General features: G+C 39.3%; 1 protein-coding gene across 1 annotated transcript in view; it reads right to left on the bottom strand.

Moving 5' to 3' along the window:
* Positions 1 to 18,542, bottom strand: part of LOC145778484 (leucine-rich repeat-containing protein 71-like) — a 33,643-nt gene extending 15,101 nt beyond the window's left edge. The window contains exon 1 of the mRNA XM_082589970.1: positions 18,419 to 18,542. Coding sequence (XP_082446096.1) covers positions 18,419 to 18,536 — 118 coding nt within the window. The 5' untranslated portion in view covers positions 18,537 to 18,542. The remainder of the gene's footprint in view (positions 1 to 18,418) is intronic.
* Positions 18,543 to 20,407: the final 1,865 nt, after the last annotated feature.

Raw genomic sequence — 20,407 nt, forward strand, 5'->3', positions numbered from 1 at the left:
ATAACTTCAGAATTTCTCCCAGAAACATTTCCAATTATAAGATCAGCTGACGGTTTTTTCAAACATAACGCTTTCATAGTTCCACTACGGTATGGAGTTTCAATGTGTATCCTTGCTAACGTTTCTTAAATTAAAGTGTTATCAATTGACATCACATGGTCGACTTTTCCAGTTAACTGAGTTTCTTTTACTAAATCTTTCCTCACCATTATGCCTGTAGATCCAGTATCACGTAAAACTTTAACTTCTTTGTCTCCAACTGTTCCGGTCACTACTGGCAGATGATCTTCAGATATTATTTTTTCATATTCTCCAACGAATCACTTTAACGTTTGATATACGGTACCAATAAACTCGGAATGGCCCTTACCATTCGGTGAGTCCGAATAGGACTCACCGAATAGTAGCAGACCCCAATAAACTATGCCATCAATATTTCCAAAGTCTCTTTACATGTAAAAAATAAAAACAATTGTGACATCGGGCTTCTCACAGCCCGACTTCTTCTTCAGTAGCAACGATCCCCGGATCTTTTGGACTGATAAAATACCTCTCTCTTGTGACATCAAATGCTTAGGCGGTGGGATGGCGCAGCGGATAAGGCATTAGCTTTCCAATAATGCAAACTTGGTTAGATTTCTGGCTTAAGTTGTTGAAAACATCTCACACCTCTACCTAGGATGCAATAAATTGAGTGGCCATAATTACTGAAGGAAATGCGGCCAACAGGAACTGGTCACCCTGTTCAGTGTCGAAAGTACAATGAGAAACTTATCTTCTCATCCCTGACACTTGAAATCAAGTTCGAGTCCGCCGTTACCTTAACTACTTATCTTAACTTCAAAATAAACATGGAGAAACTTATAACGGGAAGAAAGGATAAAGTTGTTACAATCACATGAGATAAAACCACAAAATCAGCAAATCATAAACTTTATGATGTGAAGGCTGATAACATAACCGTAAGCGCCATGATGGCAAACGTAACATACTTACTACTGTATATCTTAAAAATATAAGCCACAGTGGAGCAAATGGCGCAGATGTAGACTATATGAATATATAAGCTAAGATGCCTTGTCATTCTGGCAGATACAGATGAGAAAGATATCAAAACTTCAGTTTATTTGTGGATGATAAAGCAGAGGACTGTGAAAATCTCCTTGAGAAGTGTAATATAGGAAAAAAAAACATTAAAATGTTGTGATCATGTCATAGACTCAAAGACAAAGTATTTCGAGATACAGAATGAAGGTAGGTGTGCAGAAACTACTGGATGTGTCTGTTGAATCCTCTCAGTATTTATCTCGATCCACACACTGGCACAGATTGCATTAGCAAAATTCTTGTCTTGAGTCATGCTGTAGGCCAGGGGCGCAACTAGGGGGGCTGTTTTGTCGGCATGACAGCCCTCTTTAAGAAACTTTACGATAATTGTCTCTACCCAGTGATCGATTTCAAGTAATGGGTAGAACCAAATTTAAGTCATAAGTAGAGTAGCAACCGGAAACAGACATTGCCGTCGGCTGCAGCGTGGGTCAGGTGTACGTCGGAAAGCATATACCGATGCATAGCGCTCAAGTCCGCTTTCCCGCAATGCAGGATAAAGATAATAAACAAACATTTGCAACTTCAAGAAGAAGGACGACTAACTAGACTGAGACTTACGTACTACTTAACGTGTGTCAGTTCAAGCTACATTCTATGCATACCAAACTTGTTTCACGCTTAAGTCGCATAAACCGCTATACAAAATATTAACAGACCGTCATTTATTCACGCAAACAAATTAATTATGATGTCATAAAAACAAAATGGCTGACTTTCCAGGGTAGTAAAACTTGAAGTGCGAGAAAGCGGCTCAGCTTCAAAAAGACCAATTTAGTTACGCCTATAAATTACACAAACAAACATAAAAAGATTATAACAAATTGACGAAACATACAGTAAACATTAGAAATAATATTAGAGATTGTAAACATTAGAATTTTCTTGTTGAATTTGTATCGATCGCTTTAAATGAATAGCTGTGATCAACGTGTATAAACTACCAAATACAAGTCTGCAAGCTAACTCCATTACCACCTTTGCTATATGCCGAAGACTTCAATTTCCACAGCACAACCTGGGGCTACCGCCACTCAAATGTAGACGGCATAGCGCTTGAATCATGGGCAGCTGTCACTGGTGTCCAGTTACTGTTCAATCCAAAACAACCAGACAGTTTTTTGTCAGGAAGATGGAAAACAACAACCAATCCGGATCTGGCCTAGTGGCCTTTGCCAACCTAAAAGGACATTTACCAAACCGTATCATCCTTAGCCCCTTTCCTAAGTCCCAACATAGACCATCGCTCATTACCCCTGAAAACCCATTCAACCCAGTCCCAAGCAAACCTGTGAAGAGGTGGAATTTTTGCAAGGCAAACTGGACCAAGTTCACACTCCTGGTTGAAAATAAAACCCGGCACCTCCCAGAACCAACTTCTGACAGACTGGAGAAGTCTTATAAAGCCTTCTGCAAAACCTTACTCGTGGCAGCAAAGAAGTCCATCCCCAGTGGATTCCGTCGTCAATTAATACCATCATGGGACGAAGAATGCAACAAACGCTATGATGCGTTCCTGGCCTCAAAAACCAGTGAAGAGACATTCATGACTGCCACTGATCTGTTAGAACACCTCAACGTAAAACGTAAGCAGCGTTGGGAAGATATAATACAGTACAAGGCATTGACTTCACACACTCAAGAAGAGCTGCATGGAAAACTTTCAATCGCCTTACAGGCCGCACCTCCAGTCCTAAACGATGCCCTGTAACCGCTGACGCCATAGCACAACAGCTCCTAGCCAATGGCAAATGTAAAGTGGCAAACAAGAAGCACGCCCTTGCAGTGAAGCAGGAATGCAGCAGGCTCTGGAACGCCCCAAGCGTAGATGGCCATTTGTCAGCCCCCTTCAGCACCAGAGAACTTGCGTCTGCCATCAAACAAGTTAAAAACGGGAAAGCACAGGGGCCCGATAACATCCCTCCAGAATTCCTAAGGCACTGTGGCTCCAAATGTCTGGCATGGTTGAAAAGGTTCTATTCTGCTTGCCTGACCCTCCAGGCCATACCTAAAATCTGGCGAAAAGCAACTGTAGTGGCAGTACCTAAACCAAACAAGCCAGCTGATGATCTCAAGAGCTATCGCCCAATATCACTACTCTGCGTCGCATACAAGATCCTGGAACGGATCCTGCTAACTAGACTCGAGCCAGTTGTTGATCCCCAGCTACCAAAAGAACAAGCTGGATTTAGGCACGGACGTTGTACGACTCATCAAGCAGTCAAGCTGACCGAGGATATTGAGGAAAGTTTCGAGAAGGGCAACAAAGCAGGAGTAATCTTGGTGGACCTCACTGCTGCCTATGACACTGTGTGGCACCAAGGGCTAACCCTAAAGCTCCTCTGCATGATCCCAGACAAAAAAGTAGTGCGATTTCTCGCAAATATTCTGGCAAATCGGACCTTTTTGCTTAAGACGAGTGATGGGCAGTGCAGCCAGCCCCGCCGCTTAATAAACGATGTTCCGTAAGGATCATGCTTATCACCCCTACTATTTAACATCTACATTAGTGACATTCCAGAGACTACGTCACGCCAGAACGGCTATGCTGATGATCTGGCACTACTCAATTCTGACAAGTCCTGGCATGTGGTAGAGGAAGCACTTACAGATGACATGGCCCAAATCGCAGACTACCTGAAGCTGTGGATGCTGAAACTGAGCCTGACAAAGACCACCGTCACACCTTTTCACGTTTGCAATATGGAATCTACGCGCCAATTGTCAGTCTCTCTCAATGGAAACCCACTCGCACACAACCCGTGTCCCACTTACCTAGGAGTGCAGCTCGACCGACATTTAACCTACAAACACCATGCTGAAGCCCTCCATGCTAAGCTATCAGCACGCAACAACTTGCTGAGATGCCTAGCTGGAACATCCTGGGGTGCTAGTACATCCACACTCCGTACAAGTGCTCTTGCACTTGTTTACAGCACTTCCGAATATGCTTCCCCCACTTGATGCCGCAGCGTACACACTTCCAAAATTGACACTGCCCTCAACACCACCATGAGAATAATCACCGGTTGCCAGCTTCCAACTCCCACTGACTTTCTGCCGGTACTATCAGGCATCACCCAAGGTAGACTTCGTAGGGAAAACCACGTACGTAGTCTGGTCCTACAAGCTATGACAAAGGATAACCACCTCCTCAACCAGATTGTCCTAAACTCGCACTCCCAAAAGCCCCAGCGCTTGAAATCTCGACGCCCGTTCTCCCGACATGCTGCAGCTACCTGCAAATCCAACTTCCACATTTTCAAAGTTTGGAACCGTGAATGGAGAGAAGTTGCGAGGCCAACCCAATTCACAGTCCTTCCCAATACCCCACCTGGAGCAGAACTACCCTGGAAGGAATGGGTGAAGCTCAATCGCTTGTGGACTGAAGTGGGCCGTTTCAGCAGCAACATGTTCCAGTGGGGCCTCGCCGATTCACCATCTTGTGCGTGTGGCTCAGATTTTCAAACTGCACACCACATTATCTATCCATGTCCTGTATACCGACCACAAGATAGATATGTGGACCTAACAACGCTCGATAAAAACACAATCCATTGGCTTCTGCGCCTGGATGTAACAACGTGATCTGTGGCGGCCTCAAACGCAAAAAAAAGAAGAATGATTTCGTCCGGGTACAGATAAGGCAATCAAGGCCAGGCTAGAATAGCTAATCCTTTGTCTTGATTGGGATTACGAGAATGAGGGTGGAGAAACTAAAAGGATTTCTTTTCCTTTCTTTGAATTTAGTTTCTAAAATTTGGTAAATTGGCTAACTTAGGATGCAACCTTACTAACCCACAAAACGAAACTGCAGCTGGCTTTCGGCTAGTCTGATTTGTAATCTTCAAATGATCGCAACTTCACACATTCTTAAATCAATTTTATAATTTTGGTATCAAAAAGACGGCAATTAAATTTTCTTTACAATCTTGTCAAACTTGACGTGTATCCAGGCCCTAAGCTTGTGTGGACTACTTTTTAAAATGTTGGTCTGGAGAGCAAACAATTTGCTGCCTAGTTTCGAAAGCGGGAGAAACTTTTTTTGAGAGTGAGTAGCAAGGGCAGACAGAGCGAAAAAGGTCGCTTCGCACGTCACAGAATTGAATCATTGCACTGTCAATTTACACTACGGCTAATATTCTAACAATTTAACTGTGTGATATCCGCTTCTAAAAATAATTGTTAGTTTTCTCTCTCGTTGCTGACCCCCTTTGATTTTTTCTAGTTGCGCCGCTGCTGTAGGCTATTACTTGCAAAGCGTAGATGGATGTGGTTCACATGATGAATCTGAACAATATTGATCATTGTGGATACAAATTCAAACATTTCACAGCAAACCGGTTCGGACGTCTTTCAGAAATTTCTAGGGAATTCTTAGACAGACGACAATCGACCTGAAGCTTCATCAATCCAGTAGTTGACATCACTTCTAATAAGTTAGTGTTGGCTGTTAATACCTATATACAGGTTCGTGCTTTGTTCAGATGGGTACACTGAAATTGGAAATCTCATAATCTTTCCAACAATGAAACTGTTGAGAATTGATATAAAAGATGGCTTAGGGACTTTTTCAAGCAGAAGGTTGAACTAAAGCAGAGAACACAACATTGCAATCGGAGAACTGGCAAAGGACGTTTAGTAGCTGCTGCAATCGGCGAGATCTTAGGGTCGTTGAACAGACAGTTGTCGTTGAACAATATAGAGATATGAAGCTTTTTAAGGCAGAAAGACAAAATATTTAAAGCAGTTGAGGAGAAGATAATAAATGCTCCTTAACTAACCTGGGATGTGAAAGTGGAAGTCGCAAAGTTGGCAATCGTTGGTAATATGGTAAGTTTGTGGTGAAACAACATCTGTGTAAACATTGTCACAGAAAAACAGCAACTACTAACGCGTAACTGGTCGGTTCATATTGTATGAATAACGATGATGACGTGAAAACGCAAGAATGGATAGTTGGATACGGGCCAGAACCTCAAAGAAAACATAAATTGTCAGGAATATAAAGAAAGATCTTACCCTGACAGGCACCAAAGGAAAATGTTCCCAGTGTGCATTCCATTTACAAACCTTCCGTCGAACGAGAAGTAGCTGATGACCTTGTACATACTTTTTTGACCTTCTCTGCATATGTATTAGTTAACAAAATAACTTTTTTTCACCACCAACAAGCCAAGCTACGCAAACAGTCAACAGTCATTTCACCCGACTGTATGTAAAGGGTCACTGTGATGTAACAATCAAGATGATGTCATACACAATGATTGTGAATCTACAAATGCACTAAAAATTATGTAATTTGGCCGCAAATTTAAAAAGACCACTGTGCAGACCTAAAAAAACGCAATAGATAAAAACCCTCAGAAGATTAAAAAATTTGGACTCTACCATGGTTGTGGAGTCGGGCGAAAAACATACAACTCTGACTCCTCGGTTTATATTACAGTATAACTGGCTAACTCCGGACAGGCTAAAATCCTTCCGATTCCACAGCCCTAGATTCTACAGTACACACAATTTCGCTTCAAATGTAGTTTCTTGCGTAGCCACAAATGGAAAAATCACTATGCTGAATTACTTATATATATAGTAATAAGGTGTTCAAGTCAAGTGTACGTTCAGTGTACTGATGAAACCTCAAGGTCGAAACAGTGATATCCTGTTTACAGTTATACAATGAAAACCATATATTTACCCTACCCTGGTATAAAATTGACTGGATTTGACTAAAAATGACAGCTTAGTGGATATTAAATATTTTTTACACTCACATTGATACTGCAAAAAAGATAAATTGCTACATAAGAACGTAATCTTGAATGTTATTATTTCATACTAAGAATACAATGTGATTCAGAAATAAAAGTGTGCAAAAGGTTTTTGAAATACTCAACTAAAAAATATGAATATTGTAAATTTGTTTTTGAGCAACAAAATTAACACAAAAGGTGTATTGCACCACTCACAGCAATCATCCCCGTGACGTGATGATGCCGAGTTTGGCCCTCCACTTGCTGCCTTCACAGACTTGTCACTGCGTTTACCCATACAACACAATAGTTCGTATGTGATTATGACATTAATTTAGCCTGAAATTTTGTATGTTACTCTGAAAGGATAATTTTTGTAATAAATATATTAAAATTATGCAACACAAAATTATGTTGCGAGCACCTTCCAGTGTTGTGAGAAAACCTTATTACTAAGAAATATTAACATATTCAGAACATCACCGACATTTCAACAGAAAAAATTACATCAATACTCTTAAAACTAATCAGATTAAGAGTAATCGGTGTGTGACAGTTAACCCTTTGCGGTCAACAGGAGAGTCTGGCTCGCCTTTTCAAAATTGCCGATTTAGTCGTAAGGCGAGTATAGCTCGCCTTTTCCTAAAATTCCACTTTGCACACTCGTAAGGCGACCGTCTCTTGCCAAACGTAAATTTTCGGCAAACAAGCATACTTGCTATGAAAATATGTTCCTATTACTTCTTTTAGAGGATCAAAGCATGCGAAATAAAAGTAGTTGTGGTTGGTCAACCAAGCAAATCTAGTTGTCAGAAAACCTAGTTGTGTTGAAAGTGAACTGTGCAGAATTTCACGTTGCGTAATACCACGTGATAACAAGGCATTGTTAGGCTGCGAAACTGAATAAAGTGGAAACCACGTGTGCCTTAGTTGGCAGTGGCATACCGTAGGGTAGGCCAGGGCCGGATTTAGCTGATGGGGGGCCCGGGGCACTTTTAGATTGGAGGCCCCATGCAAAAAAATTTTTTGCGCCTACGGCGAGAAAAACCACCTCTGCACAATGCACAGCATTTTGCAGAAACTTCAAAGGCTGAAAGGAAGAAAAAATAACACAAAATCACATTTTTTCCACGTAGGGGGGGCCTTCAAAAGTCGGGAGGGGGGGCGGGGCACCTGCCCCTCCCTAAATCTGGGCCTGGGGTAGGCTGCTGCAAGCTTTCACAAACATATTGTGGCTACTTGTTCAGGCTGAAGACGGTCGTTGTAGCTTTAGCACAACTTGGAATACTCATTGAATTACATTTCGTTTCTAGCACTAGTTGCAACGTTCATCTGATGAAATTGAAAGTAAAAGGAACACCAAACAGCATGGTTTATTGCTTCACCGACGTTTCACGCACCATGACAATGCGCATCCTCATGACAATGTTATCATCCGTATATAATACAGAATGTGCAACAAATCTTGGGCAATGAAAATTCAACAACAATTTCAAAACCGGTGGTAATATCACAGTACACAAAATATATGGGTGGAGTGGACAGAGCCGATCACTACTGTGGAAGTTTATGGGTTTTTGAGGAAATCAGCTAAGGGGTGGCGTAAGATGTTTTTTTGGTTACTTGAAGTGGGTATTGCCAATGGCTTTTTATTGTACAACATCAACAAGGAACAGCAAGGTTTGAATGCTGCAAGACACAAGACTTTCCGTAAAAACCTTGTTACACGGCTGGTAGGAAGTGTCCGAAACAAAAATTCAAGAAGACACGGAAAGCATTGCGATGAGCAGAAAACTGAACGACTTTCTGGGCGGCATTTTATTGCAAAAATTCCCAATGGAAGAGCAAAAGGATTGTGCAGTGATAGAAAGACAAAACGAATTCAGACCGGATACCACTGTGAAACATGTTCGAGACAACCTGGGTTACATCCAGAAAAATGCTTCGAAAAATATCACACAGAAAAAAATACAAATGACTCTCTTTGAAACTAATAAATTGTATTTGAATAAGAAACTGAAGAAGCTGTTTTTATTGTGGTGAAAACTTGATCAATAAATTACACAAGTCTCCGAAACTGGTTCATATCATTTGCTTACATTCATTATGTACTTTTGTATATAGGCTACTACAAATATGCAATAATCGGGTTATTTGAATTCTATTTGAATAAGAAACTGAAGAAGCCACTTTTATTGTGGTGAAATCTTGATCAATAAATTACACAAGTCTCCGAACCTGGTTCATATCATTTGCTTACATTCATTATGTACTTTTGTATATAGGCTACTACAAATATGCAATAATCGGGTTATTTGAATTCTATTTGAATAAGAAACTGAAGAAGCAGCTTTTATTGTGGTGAAAACTTGATGAATAAATTACACAAGTTTCCGAACCTGGCTCATATCATTTGCTTACAGTCATTATGTACTTTTGTACTTCAAATATGCAATAATCGAGTTATTTGCTAGTTATCTTGAAAACGACTAACAAACGCACATAGGGAAATTTGTAGACGACCGCAAAGGGTTAAATGTAGACAGTAAAATTACATGCAAAACTGAACTAAAAACTTGCTTTGATATCTCTGAGTAATAAAGGACTGTCTGCATGTTTAATTTTAGTATATGCAGTTGAATAGGGTTAGCCTGTAGTAGAGATGTACCGATATATCGGTATCGGCATCGGTATCGGTGATATCGGCTATTTTTTGAGTATCGGTATCGGCATCGGTATCGGCAAAATTTGGCCGATACTGTGGCCGATACTAAACATGTAAAAAAAGGCCTTTGCTGCGGATTTTCTGCAGAACCAGATATATAGATTTTTTAAAGTAGTAACTAACATCACATTGAAGTAGAAAAATAACCTGTTCAAATTTTTGATACCTCACACTCCCATGACTTCATGCGTGCACCTTTTGACATTGTTTGCTTACAGTGATTCTTTCACTCAAACAAAACGTTTTCTTTCAGCAGATTTGCGTTGTTCGATTCTTAAGTTGTGAAGGAGACTCAATTTCTCCAATATTTATCATTTGTGTTTCTTTTTTACTCTCAGCAGAGGATAAAACCAGGCCAAGACTACCCAGGTAGCAAAAATGTATAATTTTGTATCGTTTTTACCTTTCAATTCTTGTCGATGTAAATTCTTGCTACAAAACGGCTGCCTTCTTCTTCTTCTTTCGTTTGAGACTAGATCAAATTTCAGGGCAGGTGGTGGAGAGCCAGGTGAGTGTAGCTTCGTCCAGCGTTGCTATACCATGCGTTCCATTTGGTGCCTTGTAGATGGGACATTTGAGAAAGACATGGTCAGCAGTCTGTTCCTCCGCGCCGCATTCGCAGGCCGATGAGGGAGCCAGACCTCACTTTTGCATGTCGGCATGGAAGCGACCGACTCCGGTTCGGATTCTGTTGAGCTTGACCCAAGTCGGCCGAGGCAGGTCCATACCAGGGGGGCGCGCCACCGGGTGGGGTATAAAACCATGTAGTTTGGTGTCGGTGGCGCACCACGCTGCATTCCAAGTATCTTCCATGAAGTGTGCTGTGCTGATGGCATGATCGGTGAATGGATGTAGTAATTCAACAGCAGCTAACGGCTGCCGAGAAACATATAGTTGATTGGATGGTCTAAATGGCTAGCGTGGAAGCTACACCGTTATGGTTAGCGAATCGCAACAGCTCGCTGTACTAATGAGTGCTCAGCCTTGTGCTGATAGCCGGGAAGGACACTCCTTTCTTCACAATGAGGTTGTCATCTTAGGCGCAACAAGACCATTTATGGATTAGTTTAGTGAGGATTCGTAGTCCCATTGCTTTCATTTTGAGCCTACCTGGGTAGTCTTGGCGTGGCAAAAGCTTTTCAACCACACGAAAAGCGCCCTTAGGTTGCACATTACTTGTCAAATAGTTTTTGTACAACTACACAAATCACTTGGTTTACATTTTACATCTTATTATCAATTATGATAGCCTATTTGGAGAGTTTGCGCAAACACTTTATTATGATGTAATGTTTCTTCCCTTATACCCCACTCCTCAATTACGGTGGCCTTTCATTACTAAAACCTACTATTATGACACAACAATGTGGTTGAGATTGGATTCTTGAATCTTTAATAAATTATGCCAATTGAAAGCTTTTTTTAATAGTTTTAAGCAAACAAGGTAAAACTTAGCATTTGATATAATTCCTTGCAAATACCAAAATTGCTTCTTTTTGTAACACCAAAGTATCGGCCAAAATATCGGTATCAGTATCGGTATCGGCCTAAAAAAGTGATATCGGTATCGGGATCGGTATCGGCCAAAATATTGGTATCGGTACATCTCTAGCCTGTAGCCTTGGTCATGCTTACTTTTTTTATTTACCTCCTCTATAGGCTATGTTTAATTATCCAAATGAAATATATCATTCTTTGCACATGAATCAATTTTTTCACCAAAGAAGCATAAAGAGGCAACAACAAGTTTTCATGTAAAAAACATAATCGAACAAATCTTTGAGGACATTTATTCTCTAAGCAATCAATTAACAAATGGAACACTTTACCAAATGAAGCTGACAGGGTTGGTTGATTTAAATCATGATTTAAATCAAACAATAAACATCAAAAAAATCAATTAAAAAAATCAAATGATTTTTTATTTGCTAAAATAAAAATAAATACATCAACAAACGTTTCACTGCTTCTCTGTAATACAAAAGTTATATTTAAATACTTAAGGCTATGGGCTATGCATGTTTTGAAAGGCAACTTAGTTTACTTGGCAGTTCACAAACAGTGTTGTTCACTAAACATAGTTTTTGAGCGAGTTTTTTTCCACTTTTGGTCTGGTTCAATCAGAAGTTCGAAATCGATTGTGCACTGCAAAAGCTGGCGAGCTTGTATTTATGTACAAACTTCTCAATGCAAAATAAACTGCAATTTTGTGTCATCTGAACGTTTATTGTTTTGGTATGGTACGTCCGGTAACATAATTATATTACACAGTTAAACTTTCTTTGCAAAAAGTCTGGTTGTAGGCTATGCATCAGTTGAGCAAAAAAGCAAAGTAACGTGTGCTCAAACGTAAGGAAAAATCTTAGTGTAGTGAGATGACAGTCTGAAACGTACCTCAATCTCGATATGCACATTATGATTTAGTATAAAGCAACATATCACACCTACTTAAAAATATGTGCAATAGACACTAGACAGGCTAGCCTACAATATGATAATAAAAATGATTAAACACTTGCAAAGCAAAGTCTTTCAATCAATCAAGGGATTAAAAATAATTCTGCTATCTTACTAAAATGATCTCTTCCTCCAAGTAGACTCGACGTTTTTTTATATAAAAAAAAAATCAAAAAAATCTGATATAAATCAAAAAAATCTGATTTAAATCAAAAAAAACCGATTTTTTTGATTTTTTTAAAAAAATCATGATTTTTTCCAACCCTGGAAGCTGTGATGTCCAGAAACATAAATACTTTCAAACGTAACCTAGACATTTATAATACACCAATCATAGTATTCAAAGGCTAATAGCAATAAGTTTTTTTTCCATATAGCCTATTGTATAATATATCTGTTTTCGTTGTTTTTGTTTTTAAATATTGTTGTGATTGTTCTTTTCATACTCAAGCAGGGTTGATCGGTTTAAACCGGGGCGGTTTAAACCGCCCGGTTAAAACCTGGTTTAAACCGGGCAGTTTTGACCACGTATTACTGGTCAAAACTAATCAAAACCCCTTTAGTGTATGAATCAAGTTGCTTTTCAATTGAATTAAAAATATTACCCTCCATGTTTAGTAATGATGTTCAACTATATTTTGTTTTGATCAACAACAACCTAAATGCTGGATTTGAAACAAAAAATATTCAATTTCTCTGTTTATTTTTGATATTTCAATCAGTTGGTTACCGTATTTTGCGGACCATAAAGCGCATTTGATTATAAGGCGCACTGTCAATAAATTGCTTTGATTAGTTGTTTGTTCAGACATAAGGCGCACCGGGCTATAGAATGCAAAGTATTTTAAGGAGTAAGGGTTACTGTATAAAGCTCATTAAACAAAAATGCCTAATAAATGTAAGCAAGTCACAATAGTACAATGAGCAAAAGAAAAAATGGGCCTAGTGAATATCACAGACTTTGCTAGTTGCTTTTACCGTAGTTTATTGTGTAAGACGGTGGTTTATCTATATAATAATAGTATCGGTACTGGTTTTGAGTGTAGGCAATAAAGCACTAGGTACTTGATCCATACATTAAGCGCACCGGCTTATAAGGCGCACGATCAATTTATGAGGGAAAAAAGGATTTAAATTGCGCCTTATGGTCCGTAAAATACGGGTATTTTAATTATTGAGAAAATTCAAATTCTAAAAATAAGTTTCTGATCAACCAAAAAATGCTTGGTAGAACAATGAACAATTTGCACAGCCAACTGAAGTACAAGAGATTATTCCAACAAATTTTTTTATGAAAAACATTTGCCATCAAATTTTGCCTGACAGGTCGGTATTGGCGGCCATTAATGAAAGTTCAGGTGGCCATGGCCGCCAGCTATTTCTAGGCCTGCTGCTGCATATCAAAATGGTCACAACTCACAACTACTTTTATATTTCCTAAATAGCCCATAGCCCAGGTAGCCGACCATTCAGTACATAAAAATATTTTTCTGGGTTGTGACCAGTTTTGACCGGTTTAAACCTAGTTTTGACCGGTTAAAACCAGGTTTAAACCACTTTGTGGTCAAAACCAGTTTTGACCACTTAGAGATCAACCCTGTACTCAAAATGTCATCCCATTTAAAAGTAATACTTCCTGTGAATGATTATTTGCATGCATATATCAATTAGGAATGAGTTTAGTTTATACCTATGTTTTAATCATGCTGTGACAGATGCTAAAACACTTCTAGACTACTCTGCTTTTACAGCTTTGTCTTGGTATCATTCTGATGTTGAACCTAACATGACTGATATGTTTTCTGCTGTAAACACAAATCTAATAAAAGCTTAAAACTGTTTTGGTGGTCAGAAATAGCCTACCATAAAATTAAACTAACACCATTTAGAATCTGTGATTTCCCTTAATGAAACATTTTAAATTTTACACACATGCCTTGTTATGCTGGTGCATATGAATGTCAAGTTGCAGCAAATATTATGGTACAGCCTTTGAAGCAGTCTTATGAAATTCACTTTTGTGATAATCACTAATAACTTAAGATAATCACTGTAGTTAACACAGTATATCACTTGTGTAGTCTACATAAATTACCTAGATAATACTTCATGGATTGAGTTTTTAAAAACACTTAAGAAACACGTTGTTCCGGAGGCCCTTGAGGGATGCTCCACATATAAGCATGCCAGCACAGTATGGTCATGACTTAGCAGGACACATTTAACTGACTACCGTATTATATTCCCATTTAAAAAAAACAAAAAACAACGGACAGTCTATAGGCTCACAATGATCTGTTTATATCTGTATGCTGTTTTAACTAATACTGTCTACCTTATCGTTTTTTAGTGGTCTTAGTCTACGCTTTACCGCTATTGTTAGTCTAGCAAGACCTGGTGCACTGCGTTTTGAAAGGCTGTGCCGTGATAAGATTTCAATCAGGGGTCTTCTTTGTCTACCTTGCTCTTCATGATGAGCTAAAGCATCAAAGTGTTCCCCTCAAGATCATCACCAGTTTTGAAAACATACCAAGGCCGATCAACATAGCAAACTGACTATTTTGTCTTTTTATTTTTTTATTTATATAAATTTTTGAAAAATTTACTTGAATCTTTTTCTTTGTCTCTTTGTTTTTCTAAGCTTAAAAAGTCTATTAAGATGATGCGAACGTGTCATTTTAAAAACTGATTGTCCTGTTTTGGTATCATGCATGTTATAACGTCTACGTTTTTTGCTTCGGCCTTTTTCTAGACCTCTGCTATGTTTGGCATATATTTTTTTGCTGTAATGGTCAGAAATAAAACACACTGAACTGATGCATTTGTATAAAACTGTTATAAATCTTGCAATTCTCCATGTATAGCTTTAATGTCTTCTGACACTTTTCTCAAATCGAAATCTTTCCAAGACTACGATGACATGTTCCACGTGCCATCTAAGTGACTTTAGTTTTCTTTATGATTGACTCATAGCTTTCATTCTTCAATAGAAAGATTCTGTCAAGACTAGCTGAGCCAATTGCAATGTATTGTACCCAGTGGCGTATTTAGAAAGTTTCTTAGGGGGGGGCCAAGACATTGTGTCAGTCAGCCGCGTAGCGGCTGACTTGGCGGCTGGAGGCCAATGGGGGTCTCGGAGTAGTACACACGGGGTACCGGTAGTCTCAACGGTAGTAGCCTACACAGAAAGCTCAAATGTGGTGAAAATGGATGGCTGTTAATCGGTTCAAATTTTTTCTACTTGGGATGAAATTAGACTTCTTTGACCCTTTTAATAGGGGGGTATACCAAAATGTCATATGATGCGTCAGAACTGGGGGAGGAGGTTAAATGAAACCGTCAAAATACTGTCAGGTAGGGGGGGAGGAAGTCCAAAATCAAAAGCGAATCCGCAGAAGTAAGTTACTTTTCCAATCAATGAATCAACAAAAGATATCAAACACTTCAGAACATAAACGATAAGTTAGATCTTCCGACCTTTTGAACAATCTCGGCGATTCGCAATGACAATTTACAGTTTCATGAGATGGCTGCGCTTGGCAAATATATCAATGACTGCATCATACTCGAGTACAATATCCTTGCTTAAATACATCTGAGCTAGACCAGGGTTGTCCAAACTTTATGGGACGCGGGACGCATTCGGCAAGGAAATTAGATCGCGGGCCGCAGTTGACATTTTTCCTCTTATACACTGTCTCACCGTACCAGATGTAAAGTAAAACACGTACATGTGTAAATGAATCTTTATATTTATCATAAAAACATATTGGGGAATAGATTAAAGAAGCTAAGATGTGAATACTACGAATAAGAGAGTTTTGGAAATTTTAAGCAACGTCAGTAGACCAGGAAACCTTAAAAATAACTGACAAGTATGAATAAGAATAAACCATGAATTTATTCGTAAAAAATATTTAAGGAAGTACGTAAAACGGTACAGTTTACTTAAAATTCAGTGAGATGGGTGTGCCTGTATTTTGGAAGCCAGCTCCTTTGTGTCAATGTCAACTGAGGTTAAGGCTAAACGAAGGCAGGCTTCGAGAGATGTTTGTTTAAGTAGATTCCTCTCTTTGGATTTAATCGACTTCATTGCGGAAAATGCTGCTTCACAAAGGTAGGTACTGCCAAACATTGACAGCAAGTGCAATCCAAAACGGCGTAAATTAGGATAATGCTCTTCAGAAAGAAGAGGCCAAAATTGAGTGATTGGCAGTGTAGCTTTGCTTAATAAAAACTGGTCACTTTGCAAGTCACACAATTCAAGCTGCAAATCGTCATCGGCTTCTGATATAGTTATAGTCAGCGGAGCATTGAATACATTGAAGTTTTTCTCAAGGTGCCAGAAATCTTGAAATCGCTTGTTGAAGTCTTCAATCAGGGTATCATACTTGGTTGTTATGTCACTTATATGCGGATTTTTATAAATTTACCATTTTAAGGTTGTTTTTCTAGGGTCGGCTTATATGCGAGGATATACGGTAATTTTTAAAAGTTTTCTAGAAGAGGCGGCGGGCCGCATTGAAGGAGGTCGCGGGCCGCATGCGGCCCGCGCTTTAGACAACCCTGAGCTAGACCATCCAAACGTGGCTCGGTATCATGGTCGTGCGGTAATAATTTTTCAGGTAGGCTACTTTAGTGAACTGAAGCATCGCTCATTGGAGGCAGTTGTAACTGGAAGTTGTAGTTGTATCTGGAAGCGTAGCAAAGATTCGAAGTAATTTATGGATAATCTGATTAGTGCCGAGTTGTTCAGCAGCTTGACACGCATCCACAAGAGTCGCAGGCAGGGAATGGGATGTGATGGAATGGAAGACAGATTTTGGAATGGAAGATGGAAAATGTCAAGGATGGAAAGGAATGGAAGATCTTGATGATGGGATGGAATACAATCTTCCATCATTCCATCCCAATTCCATCATTAACTTTCTAACGCTTTATTAAGAATAAGCTTAAATTTAGCTTAAATTTAAGCTTAGAATTAGCTTAAATTAAATTTTTTAGACGACGATTTTGAGTTTTGCTTCGAGGGTTCAAGTAGGCCTACTAACGGAATCGGAAACTTTACCATGAAGGCTTGCCGGTTGAGTAGCCTGGTGAGTGCTCAGTTTGGAATAATGTGACCGCATGAAGACAGTAGTCAGCTAGTCATTGTGCCCTCCGCGAATGGGTTCATCAATAGATCATCATCAACATTGAACCAACGTAAACCGATGGTGGCATTTTGGGTTATAATAGCCTAGCTCACAGAGCGGTCGCCAACTAAGGCGCAAACTGATTCGGTGTTCTCGGAAATCTTTTTCAAGCAAACACACCGTGTGTGGGGAAGGATTGATGCTGCACCACTCGGAAGGGCCAATGACAATTATCTTAAATTTAGCCTATGGTTTTTAGGTTTATTTATGGCATATTCAACGCGGAGATCACAAAATGTGAAGATGGAAGAGATTTCTGAGATGGAATGGAAGATTTCTAAGATGGAATAGAGATGGAAAAAACGTCTTCCATTCCATTCCATCCCATACCCTGGTCGCAGGTCGTTTATCCACAGAAGCTGCAAGCCAATTCGCTCTCCATCTTCGCAATTCAACAGCTAGCTGCAAAGCAATTGCTTAGTTCAACATCCAGCATTTCATGGTAGAATTCGAAAATCTCGTCGATCGGCAGTCCTCATCTTCATGAATCAATGAAGGCAGAAATGTGCTGACTTTAAAAGCTAGCGAGCAGTGCTCATTGAATCTCTCGTGAATTTGTGCCATGCAATTGTCAAGAAAAGGAAGAAAAACTGTTCGATTGAAATAGATCTCCCAAGTTTCAGCTGGAATGTTGGGTTGATGTTGTTGTCTAGGCGCTCTCCAGGGCATTCGGATTTCTTCGCCAAAAACTGAGCAAGCCTTGCCAAAAGGTTGGTGAAAAAGCCTATTATCGCCCCTTAGGTCTTGCAACACAGTTACGTTTAGCTTCTAACATTCACCATTGCAGAATTCAACGTACCGTAGCCTATGTGTTGGTCCTTGCAGGAGCTTATTTGTTGTGCTGCAGCACCATTAGACGAGCCGCCACTGTATGCAGTGTATAGGCCTACTAGTGATTGCTTGCTTAATTAAATATTTTTAACTTACTGTAATCAAGATTAAACTAGAAGTTGATTTGGAAACTCAGAATATTATTGGCAAATTACATCGCAAAAGTAGCCTATACCCCCCCTCCCCGCGCTAGGATGAATCATTCAAGCAATTATGTCTTGTGCTACAACTTTTTTTTGCAAAATTTGTAACTTATATATTTTTAATTTTTTTTACCTGATCATTAGGGGGTGGCCATCGCCCCTTATCCTCCCCCCTAAATACGCTACTGCTTTTGTACCTAGGCCTACCTGTGAAGTACCGGTACTGAGATGTCTTCTGGCTACTTTTACGCCGCTGATGTTTGTTTTCAACTGTATGCTTTTTACTTTTGTATAGTTCTTTTTTTTGTGATTCGAATATGGACATTCTTGTCTAATGGATCTAAAGGATAGCCTAAATGACACAGCCTACTACTGTACTACTGCTAAAGTGCTACCACTGCCTGACCAGGCGATTGGACCAAATGTTTCTATAGAAACTGTTTACATAAAAATAGAGTTGCCAAGTATATTCACATATTTTAAAATCTACTCTATAGTATCATGTAATATAGAGACTGTGGTATCATCTCAATGGTATTTCATTCTTTATAATTTGTTGCAGACTATACTGAAGAAGCCACACTTGTGTGGCGAAAGCTCTAAATTTTAATAAATTGATTTTTTTGGTTCGGTGTGATATTGTTTACATTATTTCAAAGACCTTTCCTGCAGCTCTGTGCAATGAAGCGTGACGTTGAAAACAATCACGCTGGCTGCTTCATTGGCAAGCATGAAATTGCTTGTGAATACTACTTGATAACTTGTTGAGTAGTTAGTAGAATCTTCGTAAAAACATGGAATCAACGTTAAAAAACAAAGATCTGATTGTTAAATTTTCTTCAAGTTACTTTTATATAAAAAACAAGCCAAGTGATACAATGATAAGCCACTTAGGCTATTTAATGAGCTCTAGTAACTTTGCATAAGCTATGGCGCTTGAAGGAACTGCTGGTAGTGTGTTAATGTCTAAGGAAAACGCTGTTGGTCTGCAATTCTGATAGACTTGTAATTTCTTTCTGCTTTAGTTACTATGTCTTTATAATAATAAGTGAGAATTACTGTTTTATTTGCTACAATAAGTAGGCTAAATGGGTTTCAGTTTGTAGCTTTTTTTGCTTTATTACTTGTGAAAGCAATGCAGCCTATCACTTATGGCCTACTTGCACTGAATAGCCTATGAATCAACTGAAGTAGGCTAATAAGCTGGACTGCCATTCAATCAGGGCCGTAGCCTAACTTTGTCAGTTGGGACTCCGGTACAATTATGAGGCCTCCATTTGTTTCTGTGCTTATTATAGAACGTAGAAATGACATATGTAAAGCTCGCAGGAGCTACAGACCACTAAACACCGGTGTCTATTGCTGTCAATTCTTGCTACAATCAGCTTCTGACAAACATTTATTGTTACTATACGCTTAGCTTATAGGCTACCTTGCTTTGGCCGCTTTTTGGCTCAATTGCCCAACGGGTCAACCTATTGATGAAGACGTATGAGCACACACTTCGCATTTGCCCAAACTCATCCAATAAAAACTGGATTTCCGCAGAAGTTTGGTGATTACTTTAGATATGAAATCGAAGCTACGTTTTAATATTTTTTTCCGACCACAGAAGGGTTTCAATTATTTGTTTGTTTAGCCTACTAGTAGCGGTAGTTAGGCCCATGGGCTAAGCAACAAGACTTCAACAATCGGAAACGTCACTCTATCAATCTCGGTAAACGGCCGTGCGTCAAAACCTTCTACAAGTCTACAAGTAGGCCTATACGAAACTACAGTACCTATCAAAGCTTAGACAGTTCGAGAACAAAGATTCAAAACCAAACCAAAGGAATGTTTCATGATAGTTTCTTCAAATTACATCAAAAAATAGTAGCTTACAGTAGTAAGAGGTGTTGCAACTGACATGTTAATGGTTATTTTATTTTTGTTTGGATGCGAAACGTAACTTACATAGGGCAAAGTGGGGCGTGTTGTCACAATTTCTACAAATTAGCATATATCTCGTTCTGTGCCAATGGTATCGAGATGCTAGATAGTGCAATTGAAAGAGGTAGGCTATCATTCGACTTCTTTTAGCTACAGCTAAAGTTTTTCTAGATTATGTCGTTTTTACATAAATGCATGTTTAATGCAAATAAATGGGCTGTGACAACACACCCCACCCCGGGCGTGTTGTCACAGAGCACGGGGCGT

This window comes from Aplidium turbinatum, chromosome 10, assembly GCF_918807975.1.
Source record: "Aplidium turbinatum chromosome 10, kaAplTurb1.1, whole genome shotgun sequence".
Taxonomy (NCBI): Eukaryota; Metazoa; Chordata; class Ascidiacea; order Aplousobranchia; family Polyclinidae; genus Aplidium; species Aplidium turbinatum.